Genomic DNA, 15,034 nt, shown 5'->3' with positions numbered 1-15,034 from the left:
AGACTCTTGCTGTTAATTTCCCCCCTTTCTGCTGCTGTGTTGCCTGGCCTTGCCCTGTGCATAGGGAGACATAGGCAAATGCCACAGGGTGCCGGGGGTGGGCGAACAAGTGGCAGTAGCACAGAGTAGCACAAGTCTTGGCAGGGGCAGCTGCCTTTGGTGTGTGCTTCTGAAAAAGCTCTTCCGCCCCAACAGTCTGGCTTCATGGGCCAGAGCCCTGAGGAACAGAGGCAGGAGACCACACTGTTGTGCAATGGTTAAAAACAAGACAGGAGAGTCACAAACAAAACAAACTCTTTTAATCAAAGACATTTAAAGTGACTGGCTGGCCTTTGCTCTTCAATAAATAAGGGTTGTGGCGAACACCACCGTCTTCTCAAAGGGGGCAGGCCCACAGCTGAGGCCTTTTGTTTCCTTTTCCTGAAGCCATCTGTTTAGGAGTAGTGTGTGCACAGACAACAGGCAAGCAGGCAGGCAGGCATACAAGAGCCACAAAGAGCTCAGACAAGGAGTATACCAAAGCATGAAAAGAAAACCAAAATACACATGGAAACAATAACAGCTCAGGACATTCTCAGGCAAAAGGAAAGTTTCAAAACGAAACAAAAACCCACCACAACACACACTTAAAAGAAAATCACACACAATGATTGTTATTTAAATGGACTTTCCTAAATCCAAGCTTGGGGGCCCTTGGAGGACGTGACACCCTCCCTGCCTTTTATGCAAAGGGCAGCATTGCCAGTGCAATCAATCCATGGGGCAAGGAAGCACCCCAAGTGTCAGCTCAGCCTGCCAGGGATGTGCCTCTTAATTTGAGAGCCAAAGCTCTGGAAGATTTCTGCCCTCTGCAGCATAATGGGGGTTCTTGATCGTTACTGGAAGGCAGGTAACATTTTATCAAGCCCTAAATGGCAGGAAGTACCACTGAAGCCTTGCCAAAGCCAGCACCACTATGGCTAACCTGTTGAGTTTGGGAAACTGGACCGTCACAGTCCCTCATGAGCCAGGTGACCAGACACAGTGGAGGGGTTCTGTGTCTACCCTTCCTCTTAAAGAGGCAGCTCTTTTCCTCAAAGCCATACATAGATAGGGAGCACCTGCCTAGGCTTCTGAATCCTCCTTCCGATTAGATAAACAGCAACATGATGGAAGAGGAAACCTAAGAGTTGTTTTACTCCTTAAAATCGAAAAGTGCAAGTCTCAGAACAGAGCTGAGCATGCAGTCAGATTAAGCCAATATTGGGGGAAGGGACCCCTTTGGGGCAGGGGAGACCGTGGGCCCTTCATCATCTGATAGACACTGCAATATCTCAGCATCTTTCTGCTGCAAATGTGGCGAGATCTATATTGCTTTCTAATTCCAACTGGAAATTCAGACCTGCTGCTTCATCAAGCTTTGTATAATCTCAACTGGGGGGTAAACAAAAGGACATTCTGGAAGGGAGGGAAGAGGCATCTGGTCATGCAGGGGCCTCCTAGCTCAGAGTTCTGGGCTCACAGAGCAGCATAGTTAAGAAGACGAGCTCGCTGGCACTGTTCCAAGGGTCCACTCGGATGCTGGCAACTCTTCCCAGAAGACGACAGCAGAGGGACAGGCTGTTTGCCCTGCATCCAGCACACCTTGACTTCATTGCAGTCATATAGTGGGGAGATGCCTCCTGAGAATCAGAGAAGTCATAACCCTGTCGGTGCTGCTCTCTGCAAAGCACTCCTTCTCCAGAGAGGTGCTCTGCACAAGAGCCAAGCACCTTATCCTACTGGCCTTTAGGGCAGCCATAGTGGATAGCTGTGGCGCAAAGCCCAGATGGGGCAGTGCAGTTGTGCCCCAGCCCACGCTTGAGGGACCAGAGGGCTACACCATGCACCTTTGGGCAGCAGAGCCAGGGGTTAAAAGCTAAATGGGGAACGGGTGTCGTGTGCAAAACGTGGCAAACAAAAAGCATCCATTGAAGGCCCCCAGGGTGCCTCAACAGACAGCAGGAACCAAAGGTGAGACTTCTGCCTTGCAGCAAAGCAAGTGTTTCCTCTGTACGTCCTCAACCCTGGCTGCAACCTCGTTGGGAGACCCATTTCCACAATTATACCTTGGGACACTGGGGAAACTGACAGGCAAGCACTTCAGGCTCCCACCGGAAGATTCAGCAAAGGAGGAAGTGAAGGGCCCCCTGAGTTTCCACAGCAAGGTGAATTCCTCAAGTCAGATCTTCCCACACCTTCACAGCATCCACAGGTCTTGAGTTCTATCTCAGACTACAGGCAGAATTCTATATACACAGTGTATGTTGAGAAATACACACCCACCCACCCATTTCACTATGAAAGAGCCAATCCAAGATGCTTCATTTAAAACCACCCCCAGGCAAAGGAAGCCCGTGTGAGAGGGGAGGCGCTGGAGCTCTGGGCTTCCCAGCAGCCGACAAAAATAGAAGTGCAGCTTATGAAGCCACAACTTTTACACCAAAGGAGTGAAAACCTGCATCGGCCTTCTCTGCTCCTAGTCACAGCATCAGGGAAAAAATCAACACAGTCTTCCTCTCTTTTGTGCAAGGTCCATCCTCACCCCAAGCAGAGGGCTTGGAGCACACCTGGTGTCTCTCGGGCAGCCGCTGAAAGACTGGCTGGAGGATGAACAGCCGCTCACCTACAGCGCAGGAGGAGGAGCAGGAGCATCTACGGGAGAACCGTGACTGTCAACCTCCAAACTCTTCCTTAAGCCCTGGGGCAACACGGGAAACGAGAGCCCAGCAAGATGAGAAGATCTGCCAAGTCTTGGCTAGTTCACAGAGGGGCATCCAGGTTCATGGGATGGATCAGCGAGCAAAACCGTTGTCCGTTTCATCACGTAGAGAAGGACCTGCCTACAAGAGAACCACTGTTCAGAACCATCAAAGAACAAGTATCGTGCCACATTCCAGGTGGAGCCTGCACTAGTTCTAATGCACTTGCATCTTAAATTTACATCTTACTAAACAGAGCATACAACAGTGGGTGCCAGGGTGGCCTCCACTTCCTGCTCCCACCACAAGGAGCACCCACAGGACAGGGAAATGGCATGACCAGGCTGCAACTTACCTTAGAATCACATTGTCCGGCTATATTCAATGCCACTCTTTGCTGAAATGCCCGACCATGGCAAGAGACTGCAGAGGAGGCTCTGGGCTTGGCGGTAGATCCGCTGGGGAATTGTGCAGGGGCTCAGACTGGCCAAGGTCGATCCGATGTGCTGAAGATAGTCAGTGCACTGCCGTTAAGGAGCCCCAACAATGAAGACTGAGACAGCTGAATTGGCTAAGCCAAAGAAGCAGCAGCAGCAAGTGCCATCGCTGCTGCTCCCTCTGGGAGGAGTCTCAGCATTCCATTTTACGAAGAGGGAACGAGCACACAAGCGGCTGGACAGTGCTGCGGGTGTCAGATCAGTAGCACAGCAGACTCAGGCCCACAGAGCGCCAGTATGAACAAGCTCTAACTTCCATGTTAGAGCAAGACACTTTGGCGGCAGGGCAAGTTCTTTGGGAAATATTGCTTCCCATGGAAAGAGGGTCCATCACCTGCAAACTCTAATGTGCTCTGGGTCCCCACCCCCAGGACACTGGGGTTGCTCAGGGTGCCTCAGGGGAGAAGCATAAATATTTCCATGTAACGTGCATCGTGATTATAATTTGGACTTTGTGCCTCTCAAGGCCAAGACACTTGGGCCCTACTAAAGAGGCAATCCATAACCACAGCCTTCAAGTCAAACATGAGCACACCTGGCAATTATTACTTGTTTGTGCACCAGGAGGAAGCACTAGACACAGAAAGGTGGCAGCTCCACAAGGGTAGGAATTCTTTCCCCTGCAGATTATCAAAATATGAGAATGAAGTCTATTCTGGAAGGGGTGCAAGGCCCAGGAGAGTAAGCAAATATGCAGTAATTTAACTTATTTCAATAGATTGCATCTTGCATTGCACTGGACATTTTGTCTGAGGTACAATGTCTATACTAGGAGAGTCCTATTTGGTTGCAGCAGTGGCCAGACCCGCCTCCCCAGCAGTGCCAGCCTGGTCTTAGTAGGATGAAGGGGCTCTCGCCCTGCCCTGAGCTGCCAAGCACCAGTCCCTGACCTCTGCTCATGCAACGTGGTGCATGGCTTCTCAAAACACCACAGACCAGATCATGAGCAGCATCCCACAGCTTGCCAGACCACCAGCAAAGGATATAAGATTGTCCATGGAGGGTGCCCACCATTGATGTACAGAACGTAAGTGAAGCCATCTTTGAGGACGCCTCTTATGGAATAATAGTAGGGCAGGTAATGGTGCTGCTTAAAGTCTCTGTTTTCATAGAAGTTTATAGCAGTGTTGTTAGTGGTGAGGACATGCAGGTAGATGGCTTTGCAGTGATCCTGGGCTGTCGTTGATATGTGATCTTTCAAGCTTTCAAGTAAGAGAGAACCTACCACAGGAGAGAAAGCGTTAAGAAGCGACAAACGCGGCCAACCCACTATCCACGCAGTTTTCGCTGCTGCTTTGCTGTAAGTTTTAGCCACAGTAACATGCCCTTACTCTGAAGCAAGGGTTCCCCCCTACCTTGTACCCCCTCCCTGCTAGTACTGGAACAGGAATGCTTCCATCTCTTAATTTTTGGACTACTTAGCAGAGGCGACACATTGCACAATGTTGCCAAGTGTGACCCTGGCCAGGGGCTTGCCAGGTTAATTACAGCTTGAAACATATACTCTGGGGTGAGGATGAATGACCACTTATGGCCATTGAGGGGCAGGCTTTCTGCAGTTTTAAAACACAGGCTTCGAGCTGTGCTGCAGTGAAGACCATGACAAGGGCTCTGCCCCCTCGGCCTGACAAGGCTTCCACACCACATTTCCTGGCATCTTCAGCTAAGGGTGGGGAGGGATTTTTTGATTGCAGTATGAAAGTGTCACAAGCACCTCAGTTTTTAATTAAGAGGAAAGGCACATTTCCAGCTCCCATGATTGTGAGGATAGGCTTGAAAGCAAGGAGGCAAAGAATGACAAGCTCTTAGAAGCCACAGGGAGGCAGGTGGTAGCTGGGGGGGTCCTGCTTCAGAGGGGACACATGGAATTCCTTGCCCCTAGACATGGAGAGCACAAAGTAGCAACACTCTTCTAGTCCAGAAATGTGAATTCCCTTCTTTTTCAAGTACAGAGGAGTATACATAGATGTGCAATCAGCTCTTGTGCTTGTGATGCAATTACACAGCCTTTTTGGGGGTGTTGTTTGACTGACTACAGCAGTGCAAAGTATTTAAAGTGCAACCCTATGTATGTCTACTCAGAATTAGGTCCCACTGTGTTCAATAGGGCTTACTTCCAAGGCAACTATGCATATGAGATTGCAAGCTAAGATACTCTTACCTATGCCATGCTTTCGAAATTCTTTTACCACTCCTAAGCTTAAAATGTAAGCAACCTGAGTATCCACCGGGAAACTGGAAGCTAAAATGTCACCATCCTAAAGGGGAGAAAAAAACCCACAACAGAAAGGCATTTACTCAACACACAAAGATACAGAACCCATTTTTCTGGCATGCTTCGTGCTTTTTGCCAAGCAGCCTCTTTGCCAATCCAGCCTTCTTCACTTGGCAACTTTCTGTTTCGAAGTTGGATGGAGGCAAGGAAAATTTGGAGCGCGCGCGTGCGCACACACACACACACACACACACACACACACACACAGACGTGTCCAGGGGAGGGGAGCCAAATGGAAATTGGCAGATGGTAAATAAGAACATGGGAGTTGAAACTGGAGTCTATGGAGAGGGGCAGAGAACAGTCAAAATTGAAAAAGGCCCTACCCAACACTACTGGAAATTCCTTTCAAGCCCCAGGATCTCTAGCACACGGTAGAGGAGCCTGTGGCCCTCCAGATGTTAATGGATTGCAACTCCAATCAGCCCCCCAAGCATGGCCAATGGCTGGGGATGACGGAAACGACAGTCAGACATTTGGAGAGCCACAGGTTCCCCACCCATCCTTTAGCAGATGCTGCCTTCACAAGCGCACGACTGAAACCATGAAAGGCAGCTAGCTTGCTGTCCCATTATAAAGACAAACATGGACTCCGTGATGCAAGCCTCAGTTGCTCAATGGCTGGTGGGTAGGCAAGGGTTGTGCACCTGCTCCTGGAGCGGGGCCCTCTCTCATACCTCTTTGTGCACTTTTGTTCGACTCTTGATCTCAGCTACTATCATTCCCACAATAGAGCCTCGGTAAGTGGCTGCCAGGGAAAAAAACTTCTTGTTGGAGGTGATGTCCCGATACCATGAGTCAGGGTACCTGGGAAGAAAGGTACAGACAGAGGTGAGGGAAGAACCCAACAGGTCTCCTACGAGCTGCAGCACATGTGCAGTGGAAAGATTTCCCCTGCTGTTTCTTCACATGGAAAATTTCCCCTTTCTAAACATAGAATTGTACAGTTTGAAGGGACCCCGAATGTCATTAAAAAACAACAACTGTAACATACAGATAGATGGATGGATACAATACCAGTTCAAGCTGGTTAGTTGCAAAGTTGTATTTAACTTGTTTTCTAGTGACTTTCCCTAGAAAGCACACATTAATATAAATAGGATGTTAATAGCATTCAGAGTTTGTTTACAATTTAAAGGGGGGCAGTGATGTGAGGAAGTGTCTGCTATTAACAGTCATTTCTGGGGAAAGCCTTGAGGGCCTTTGGTTTACAGTTTTCTCATTTTATGATCAACTGCCCCAGCATAACAACAGGATCTCTGAGTTGTCAGTGTCCGCTCTGGCTGTGGTTACACCTGCCAGTTCACGAAATTCAAGGAAGCAGATTCCATTCCTCTTCCTCCCTCCCCCCCAAGCAAATCAGTTGCAGGAGCCCAGGCTGCAACATACTCTATTGGGAACCAATCACCGCAGAGCTGCTTGACTGTGTCTATGTCATCATGGCACAGAAGACGAAGGTATATCTCACTAAGTGCAGTTGGAGGCACCTCCTCTGTCATTCACACCTGGAAAAGAAAGAAAAGGTTTTTAAGCAGAGGTTGGATGACCAACTGTCATGGATGCTTTAGCTGAGGTCCCTGAATAGCAGGGGGTTGGACTGGTTGACCCCTGGAGTCCCTTCCACCTCAACAATTCTACAATTATATGATCACATCCTATAAAAATACAGTGGACCCTCGGGTTATGTTACCTTTGGGTAATGTAACTTTCGGGTTGTGAATGCGGCAAACCTGGAAGTGTATACTTCTGGGTTTCACCCCGCGCACATGCACAGAAGCGCTTTATCATGCTGCGTGTGTGCGTGTGCAGAAGCAGCGCCTCTTACGGAATTTTCAGGGTCCGTACGGACCCCCAGAACGAATTACATTCGTATCCAGAGGGTCCACTGTAATATAAAATAATCATCAAAATGACTGGCTCGCCTTGAAACTATTCAAACTGTCAGCATAAAGATCTTCAATAAGCATCTGAAAATTTATCCTACCTCTGCAAGCACCTCCTACATCCTGATGCTATTGATCTAAGCTCACCTTGCAATGTCCGCCTCCCCCCCCCCCCACCGGAAGGAGGCCTGCAACTGGTCCTGAGCTGTCTGCTTCCTAGTCACTTCCTATGAGCTGCTTTGCCAAACTCTGCACTCCAGGAAATTAAACTGAAAAGCAAACAAGTTTGCTTGGTTTGAATACAGCAGGTGCAGGGAACCTTTGACCTTCCAGATGTTGCTGAACTACAACTTCCATTAGCCCCAGAAAGCATGGCAAATGGCCAGGAATGATGGGAGTTCCCCAAACCTGGAGAAGAACATGATTAGATAACTAAAAAAACAGTCTGCCTGAGCAACAGGCAGAGATTTTCCCTCAGCAACCAAAGTACAAAGGACAGGTCTGTGTGTATGCATTCTTCACGTGATAAAATGAAAGCTTCTGTTGGGGCTAAACTGGGGGTGGGTGGGTAATGCACTGTAATGCACTGTGTACCCCAAAGGCAACCTAGATGTTCCCAACACCAAACAGGAAGGGCAAAGCATTCTCTCTTTGCTGTGTGTATGTTTACCTGCTGCAGACAAGCCAAATCCAATGACCCTGACTGTGGGAAATTCAAAAGGCCCTAAGTCTGCCTTGGCAAATGCTACTACTGCCAGCTCTACATAGACATAAGAAGGGAAATGTCAGTGCTGCTAATCTTTATTAAGTTCCAGGAACATCTTTGATATTAACTCAACTGCTGGACCATCTGTTACCTATTTATTTTTTTATCTAAAGCCCTCTACTGGAGACGTGGGTGGTGCTATGGTTTAAACCACTGAGCCTCTTGGGCTTGCCAATCAGAAGGTCGGCGGTTTGAATCCCTGCAACGGGGTGAGCTCCTGTTGCTCGGTCCCAGCTCCTGCCAACCTAGCAGTTCAAAAGCACACCTAAAAAAGTACAAGTAGATAAATAGGTACTGCTCCAGTGGGAAGGTAAACGGCATTTCCGTGCGCTGCTCTGGTTTCGGTGTTCCGTTGCACCAGAAGCGGCTTAGTCATGCTGCCCACATGACCCAGAAAAACTGTCTGCAGACCAACGCCGGCTCCCTCGGCCTGAAAGTGAGATGAGCACCGCAACCTTAGAGTCGTTTACAACTGGACTTAACTGTCAGGGGTCCTTAACCTTTACCTTTTTTAAGCCCTCTACCAGTGTAAATGTAATACAAACAACAATTTTGCGTATTGAATTCAGCAGAACTTACTTCCAAGTAAACATGTGTAGGGTCAGAAAATATAGTTCTCATATGATTTTAGTGGGGCTCCTTTCATGCACAGGATCACACTCCACGGCAGAGGAAAATCAGACTGACAGGCATCCGTAATGTGGTTTGAGAGGAACATCTGGCTCAAACCCTTCTCCTATCCAATTAGTAAGTGGGGAGGGGAGTTGATGAGTGGAAGATCTAGCCTTGAGATGGACAGTCCAACTTGATAACATTTGCCTTTTTAAAAGTGCCAAAGGACTTATTATTATTATTATCATCCATATTTATAAATTGCCTAACAATTCCAAAATGTAGTGCACAGATTAAAAACAAAGACAGTCCCAGCCTAAAGACTTACAACCTGAAAAACACAACACAGAAGGAGAAAGAGGTGAGGAGGGAAAGGCGAATGCAAAACCCAGTCACCAGCTGTTAAAGTCTGAGTTCTTATAATGACAGACTTTAACGGAAGGAAATAGTTCAGGCAGGTAAAGCGCCGAACACAGCTGACTTCTCAGCTGAGCTGAAGGAGATGGCCCTGGTACCCACCTCTCCCTCTCACCTGTCAGATTACTTTCTCTGCTGCAGCAAGAATTCTGGCTAAAACCTTTGTCTGGGAAGTAGGAAGACTACCCAGACTCAAAGCAGCAGGAAGCAAAGAGGCACAAACTGCCAGCTTACCTTCCAGAAGAGGCCAAAAGCCAGAGGGGACAGAACTAGTGCAATGTCAAGCAGACTCTCTCTTCCTTGACCAAATTGCCTCCTAGCAGCAGGACCACAGCAGCCCTAAAGTCGCACCCCCTCCTCATGCACACCTTTCTTAAGCATCATCATGACCCCTGCACAAGTAGAATCCAGCACTCCCGATTAAGCCAGCTGCCACCCAAAGCCTCCTTTCAGTAGCTTCTAGGTCCTCTTAATAACACAAAGGAGGCAGGCTCACGACAGTTTATTATTAGTGTTGCTCTAAAACTGGGTCAAAACACCATGTGCTTTGCATTTTGCAAAGAAAACGCTTTAACACAGCAGATAGAAAATATCACCATGGGGACTTTGCTTCCTGCAAGACGGCTGAGTCTTTAGGGGTCTCGTCACAGCAGCTTTGATGGCTACCAGACACAAAGGGAAGAAAATCACCACCAGTATGAGAAGACATTTTGATAACACTGAATATTTTTGGACCATACACAGTACTTCAGAATTACGGATTAGGATTATGTGGTAACTCGTCCCTGAGCAGATGCACTCTTCAGCCATCCAAAGTAAGTCCTGCTGATTCGTGCTGCACTTGCGAATGCCCTCTTCCCATGTCCAGAACACCTTCTACTGTCATCCTGTCTTCACTTCCCAGAAAAAAAACAACCATTCCTTTAATCTCACATTTTGCACCTTTCCAGTCTTGGAAGAGGTCAAGCTTTAAACTTGACTTCCTAAAAAGCTTTTGAAAAGCTTCCTTCAGAATTTCCAGTGGCCTGTCTTCACTTCCCAGAAAAAAACCACCATTCCTTTAATCTCACATTTTGCATCTTTCCAGTCTTGGAAGAGGTCAAGCTTTAAACTGACTTCCTAAAAAGCTTTTGAAGAGCTTCCTTCAGAATTTCCAGTGGGCTGTTTGAAAATGACGAATATTTCCTATCCTTTGTCTGTTTTAAACTCTTATGGCTCATTCAGACTTGTGCTTCTCCCATGCCTAGAAAGCACTGGTCCCAGTGGTACTGCCCTTGCCCTGCTTTCTCCTCGAAACCCGCTCTTTAGCAAATGTCAATCTGGAGAAAACACAGTAGATATCAGTTTCCCTAGGGGGAAACAGTGGGGCAAAGGCAAGTCTCCAGCACATGGAAAAACACTCACGCAACAAGCTTCTCGCTCTCAGCATTTCAGGTAAAGCGCCTGTTGCTATTTCCATTCAGAGTGGTATGTTTGCATCCACCTTGTGAGGCTCATTCCATTGTTGGTTGCTACTACATCTCATGACCATGAACTGTACAGGTTAACTATGTACAAAAACAAAGTCTTTGATATACAGTGGAACCTTGGGTTGCAGACGTAATCCGTGACAGAGGCACGTCTACAACCCGCAGCGTTTGCATCCTGAAGTGCCGCGTCTGCGCGATTTGGTGCTTCTGCACATGCGCGAGTGGCGAAACCCGGGAGTAACCCATTCCGGTACTTCCGGGTTTCCTGCGGTCCACAACCTGAAAACACATAACCTGAAGCGTCCGTAACATGAGGTATAACTGTATACGCATTTTATATTTCCTTCTACCCATAGAAAGCTCTCTCCCCAGCAGCATAGGGTCCTTCCAACCAGCAACCAAAGCAGAGGTTTGGAAACTCTCTTGCTATCAACATGCACAACCTAGTCATTTTTTAAAAAAATTTAAATACCTGATAAGAGATGCAAAATAGCTTTTTAGTGACAGGCATACAAATTATTCAAGGTCCAAAGTTCAAGTTAGAAATAAGAACCAGGTTTTTAATTATTTAAAACGGAGATGGCAATTAATCACAAGGATAGAATACCAGCAGGTACAGCAAAACTATTATCACATTAGCATCTCCCTGTCAAAACCTAATGGCTTCCATGGGAGAGGAATAACACAAATCAGTGAACCCAGACAGAAGCAGCATAAATCCAATAGAATACAGCAGAACCTTGGTTCTCGAACTTAATCCATTCCGGGAGTCTGTTTGACTCCCGGAACAGTTAGAAAACCAAGGTATGGCTTCCGACTGGCTGCAGGAGCTTCCTGCACTCAATCGGAAGCCGCATCGGACGTTCGGCTTCTGAAAAACATTTGCAAACCGGAAAATTTACTTCTGGGTTTGCGGTGTTCAGGAGCCAAGCCATTCAGGAACCAAGGTACCACTGTACCGAAACACAGCTTCATTGTTGTGAGCAGTACCAGCTAGAGGCCTGTGTGGGGACTCAGACTAGATCAAGGGCCTCTCCCCTCCCACTACAAGGGAGACTTATAGGTTATCACCTCGGCCATACCAAACAGCCCATTGTTCTAGCAATGTCACTAAATAACTCCTGCTGCAACCCATTCCTCTGGTGCCTTCAGTGGACAGCAGGAGTCTAGTTTCCCCCTTATTAGTAAAAATGTAACTGATCAAACAGAGCAATGGAGAAAAATACACATATTTTTAAAAAGACCAATGGAAGAACAAGGTGGTCTCATTTAGAGAGCAGGCATCCTCTTTAGACAAGGACCTTCGCACTTCCTGCCACTCAACCTTGTTCTTACAAGTTTGAGATCCATCCAAGCGTTTGTTCATCTAATCTTAAATTTTTAAAAGTTACCTCAACACGAACCAACAAAATGACAAAGAGTTTGCCGTCAAGACAAGCTCTGAGGTCAGAAATGCCTAATTTATTTCAGAGTATACACAGAGCTTAAACTGAGTTTAAGAATTTCCCAGTAAAAAAACAACAACAAAACAATAAAAGCAATTCTGGGAAACTGTTACATTTCAGGACTCCAATGCAGAGTTATCAGCTCCATCAAGGACTTCTGTTCTTGGGATTATTTGGAAGATGCTACAACCATACAACAGGCTTAAATGCCAACAAGCCCTTGGTAGCTTTCATCTTCAGCATGTTGCTCGTCTAGGCTCTTGAAAGAGTTCAAGCAGCATTAATGGGGTGGACAATTCCACACCATTAAAGGGGAGGAGGCAATCACTGCAACATTGCAGACCTTCATTCTGTGTGTGAGCAACAGAGCCCAAGGTCAGGGGCTGACTTCAGTATAGCCCTGGAGGATTAATGCTGCACCTCATACTCTAAAAAGGAAATGGGAGCTCAACCCTAGTGTGCCATGTTGATACAAGTGCCACCAGTCTTAGGTGGACGCAGAAAACTTTGCTAGCAATCAACCACTTGCAATTCAAGCTCTTCAAGGACACTTTCAAAAGGCAGAGAAGACTTGGCATCCTGCTTCACCTTCTGAGCCAAGTGCAGCCATAACCCTTGTCACCCCCAGCATAGTCGCAGTTATGCTCCCCACCACACTTTACGCTACTCTCACATAAAGTCCTTTGTTTCCTCTTTGCCTGCTTGCTGTCATCCCAAATGACAAATGTTCCCATTTTTCTCTTCTGATGCACCTCACAGGAGGTGTGCCTGTTTCAGGCTCCCTTGCAATGAAAAGACATCGGCCTGGGAAACAAAACACTCACGGTTCCTATACCCATCCTTTTAAAGAAAGGGAGGGCCTATTGGAACTGTGACTTGGATCTTTCACTGGAATGCAAAACATCCCACACATCCCGTCTCTCTCTCACACACAAACAAAAGCAAACCTAAATGCTATTTTCAGCTTTAAAATATCAACATATTGCAAAGAGGCAATCAGGAGCAACCCAGTATGCATACAGCCCCTGCCCTGGCTCACCTGCAGCAATATTAGGACTAGTCTTGACTTGATCTTACTTTTGGGCTGCTGTAAAGTCCAACTGCTAAGAGTCCAGGGTCAAGAAATCCTGTAAAAAGTGGTGAAGACACTATTACACACATCTCACCTCCCTCTTCTCCTTACTACTTTGAAAGAAGCAAAACCATACCTTTATTCAAATATGGATTCCAGAGCAGTAAACAGAAAAAAATCTAAATATCAATAGAGTATTAAAACCAACAATAAAGAGAATATATTCAAACAAATTCTGAGAGTTAACAGACCAAAATTACTCAACAAGCTAAAACAATAACACTAAGTACAGCCCTGTGATGTAATGGTTAAGAGCAATGGACAAGGACCTGGGAGGTCAGAGTTCACAGGAAACACACAATTAGGTCTTATGGCAGAATCAAATGGAAGCAACAAGCTTGCCCAGGAGCCACAAGTAAATTATGTTTACTAAATCCCCAAGTAAATTATGTTTTCAGGATGGTTAGTTTTTTATGGTGACAGTTGTGGCTCACTGAATGTTTGTTGCATTGCCTCGGCTGCTGTGAATGTTTGAAAAAACGGCATGGAACTCTTTCAAACAAATAAACTTCTTATCTCATGGTGACATTTGCGAGGGGGCAAGGTCAAGAGAGAGGGAAGTGAGAAGCCTCCTCAGGAATACCAGACCAGTGTTAACCTGAGAGGAAGTGGCTGGCACAGGACCTGCCAGGGGTAGGGAGGGTTTCCTTTGCAATCCTGGCAACTGCTTGCTCTGTACTGAGGGGGGGGGGGCTGGGCAGTATCTTCTGCATTAATGCCTCCCACTAAGCAGGTTGCATATTCTTCTTAGAATGGGTGTGCTTTTATTTTTATTTTAATGTATTTTTATTAAAGATTCCTTGGCTTACAAAAGCACGTGCAATGTCTCTTCAACAGATCAGTTTCATTTGTTGGGACGTTAGTGTTACATTAGGAAGAAAAGCGGGGAAGAGGTGGAGTAGTGAATGGGGTCGGGTGGCGATGTTTCTATCTTACTTAATGTGCGGGGTTTTGTGTCAGCGAGAACGGGCGTGCATTTAATGTATTATTTTAACGGGTTTTTAATATGCAATAATTTACGTAGGATTTTGTTTATTTGGGTTTTTCACTTGGTTGCAAGTTACTCTAAGTTGCCTTTGGCGAGAAAGTGAATGATAACAACAATATTACTGTGTGTGTGGTGAGCGCGCGAGCGCGCGCTGCTTACAATACTTCGCTTCCATGCTGCGACCTTCGGGCGAAGGGCGGGTAATCGATAACCTCAGGCGCCCTTCTGCTCTGCGGACAACCCCTGAGGGCCCATTCGCGGGGCTGCCGGAGCGGCCCCAATCCCGGGGCGGGCGGGGCCTTGCTCTCAGGGACGCGGAGGCGGCTCCCACGAAGGGAAAGGCCGGGCTGCCGCCTCCTCCTCCTCCTCCTGGCCGGGGCCTCCGCCGCCGCTTCTCCCCCGGCCCAAGTTCTGCCCCGCAGTCGGGCCCTGAGGCGGCGCGTCTCTCCCCGAGGCGGCCCGGCGCCCGCTCAGCGCGGCGTACCTGAGGAGGGGCGGCGGCTGCCCCAGCTCCAGGCCGGAGGCGGCGTCGGCGTCGGCCCGCGGCTCGCTTAATTCATCCCGGGGAGGGAGTCCGGAGGAGGGCGAGGGCGGCGGAGACCGAGCGGGGCCAGGAGCGGATACCTCAGCGGCGTCGGCGGCGTCAGGCCCACCTCGCAAGAAGGCGGCGCCTCATTGGCCGCGCGGCGGGAGGACGGCGTCACGTGGGTGCCCGTCACCATCGAGGGCAGGCGCTGCGGCCGCGCACGCGCAAACCGAGTCGGGCTGCCTGTAAACAACGCCGGAAAGGAAGCTCCGCCGGCCGGCGGCTCTGCGCATGCCCAGTTGCG

General features: G+C 48.0%; 1 protein-coding gene across 1 annotated transcript; it reads right to left on the bottom strand.

Annotated features, from left to right (window-relative positions):
- Positions 1-282: 282 nt before the first annotated feature.
- NAA60 (N-alpha-acetyltransferase 60, NatF catalytic subunit) lies at positions 283-14,869 on the bottom strand. The gene is made up of 7 exons (XM_028705632.2): positions 14,689-14,869; positions 6,882-6,997; positions 6,170-6,299; positions 5,379-5,475; positions 4,204-4,438; positions 3,076-3,239; positions 283-2,861 (listed from the first exon to the last, which is right to left on the bottom strand). The coding sequence occupies exons 2-6, from the start codon at positions 6,989-6,991 to the stop codon at positions 3,083-3,085; spliced, it is 729 nt and encodes a 242-aa protein (XP_028561465.1). The 5' UTR covers positions 6,992-6,997; positions 14,689-14,869; the 3' UTR covers positions 283-2,861; positions 3,076-3,082.
- Between the last annotated feature and the right edge of the window lie 165 nt (positions 14,870-15,034).

Source organism: Podarcis muralis, chromosome 14, assembly GCF_964188315.1.
Source record: "Podarcis muralis chromosome 14, rPodMur119.hap1.1, whole genome shotgun sequence".
In the NCBI taxonomy this organism is placed as follows: Eukaryota; Metazoa; Chordata; class Lepidosauria; order Squamata; family Lacertidae; genus Podarcis; species Podarcis muralis.
Note: the sequence above shows the minus strand (reverse complement) of the source record. Positions and strands in the feature narration are given on the sequence as shown.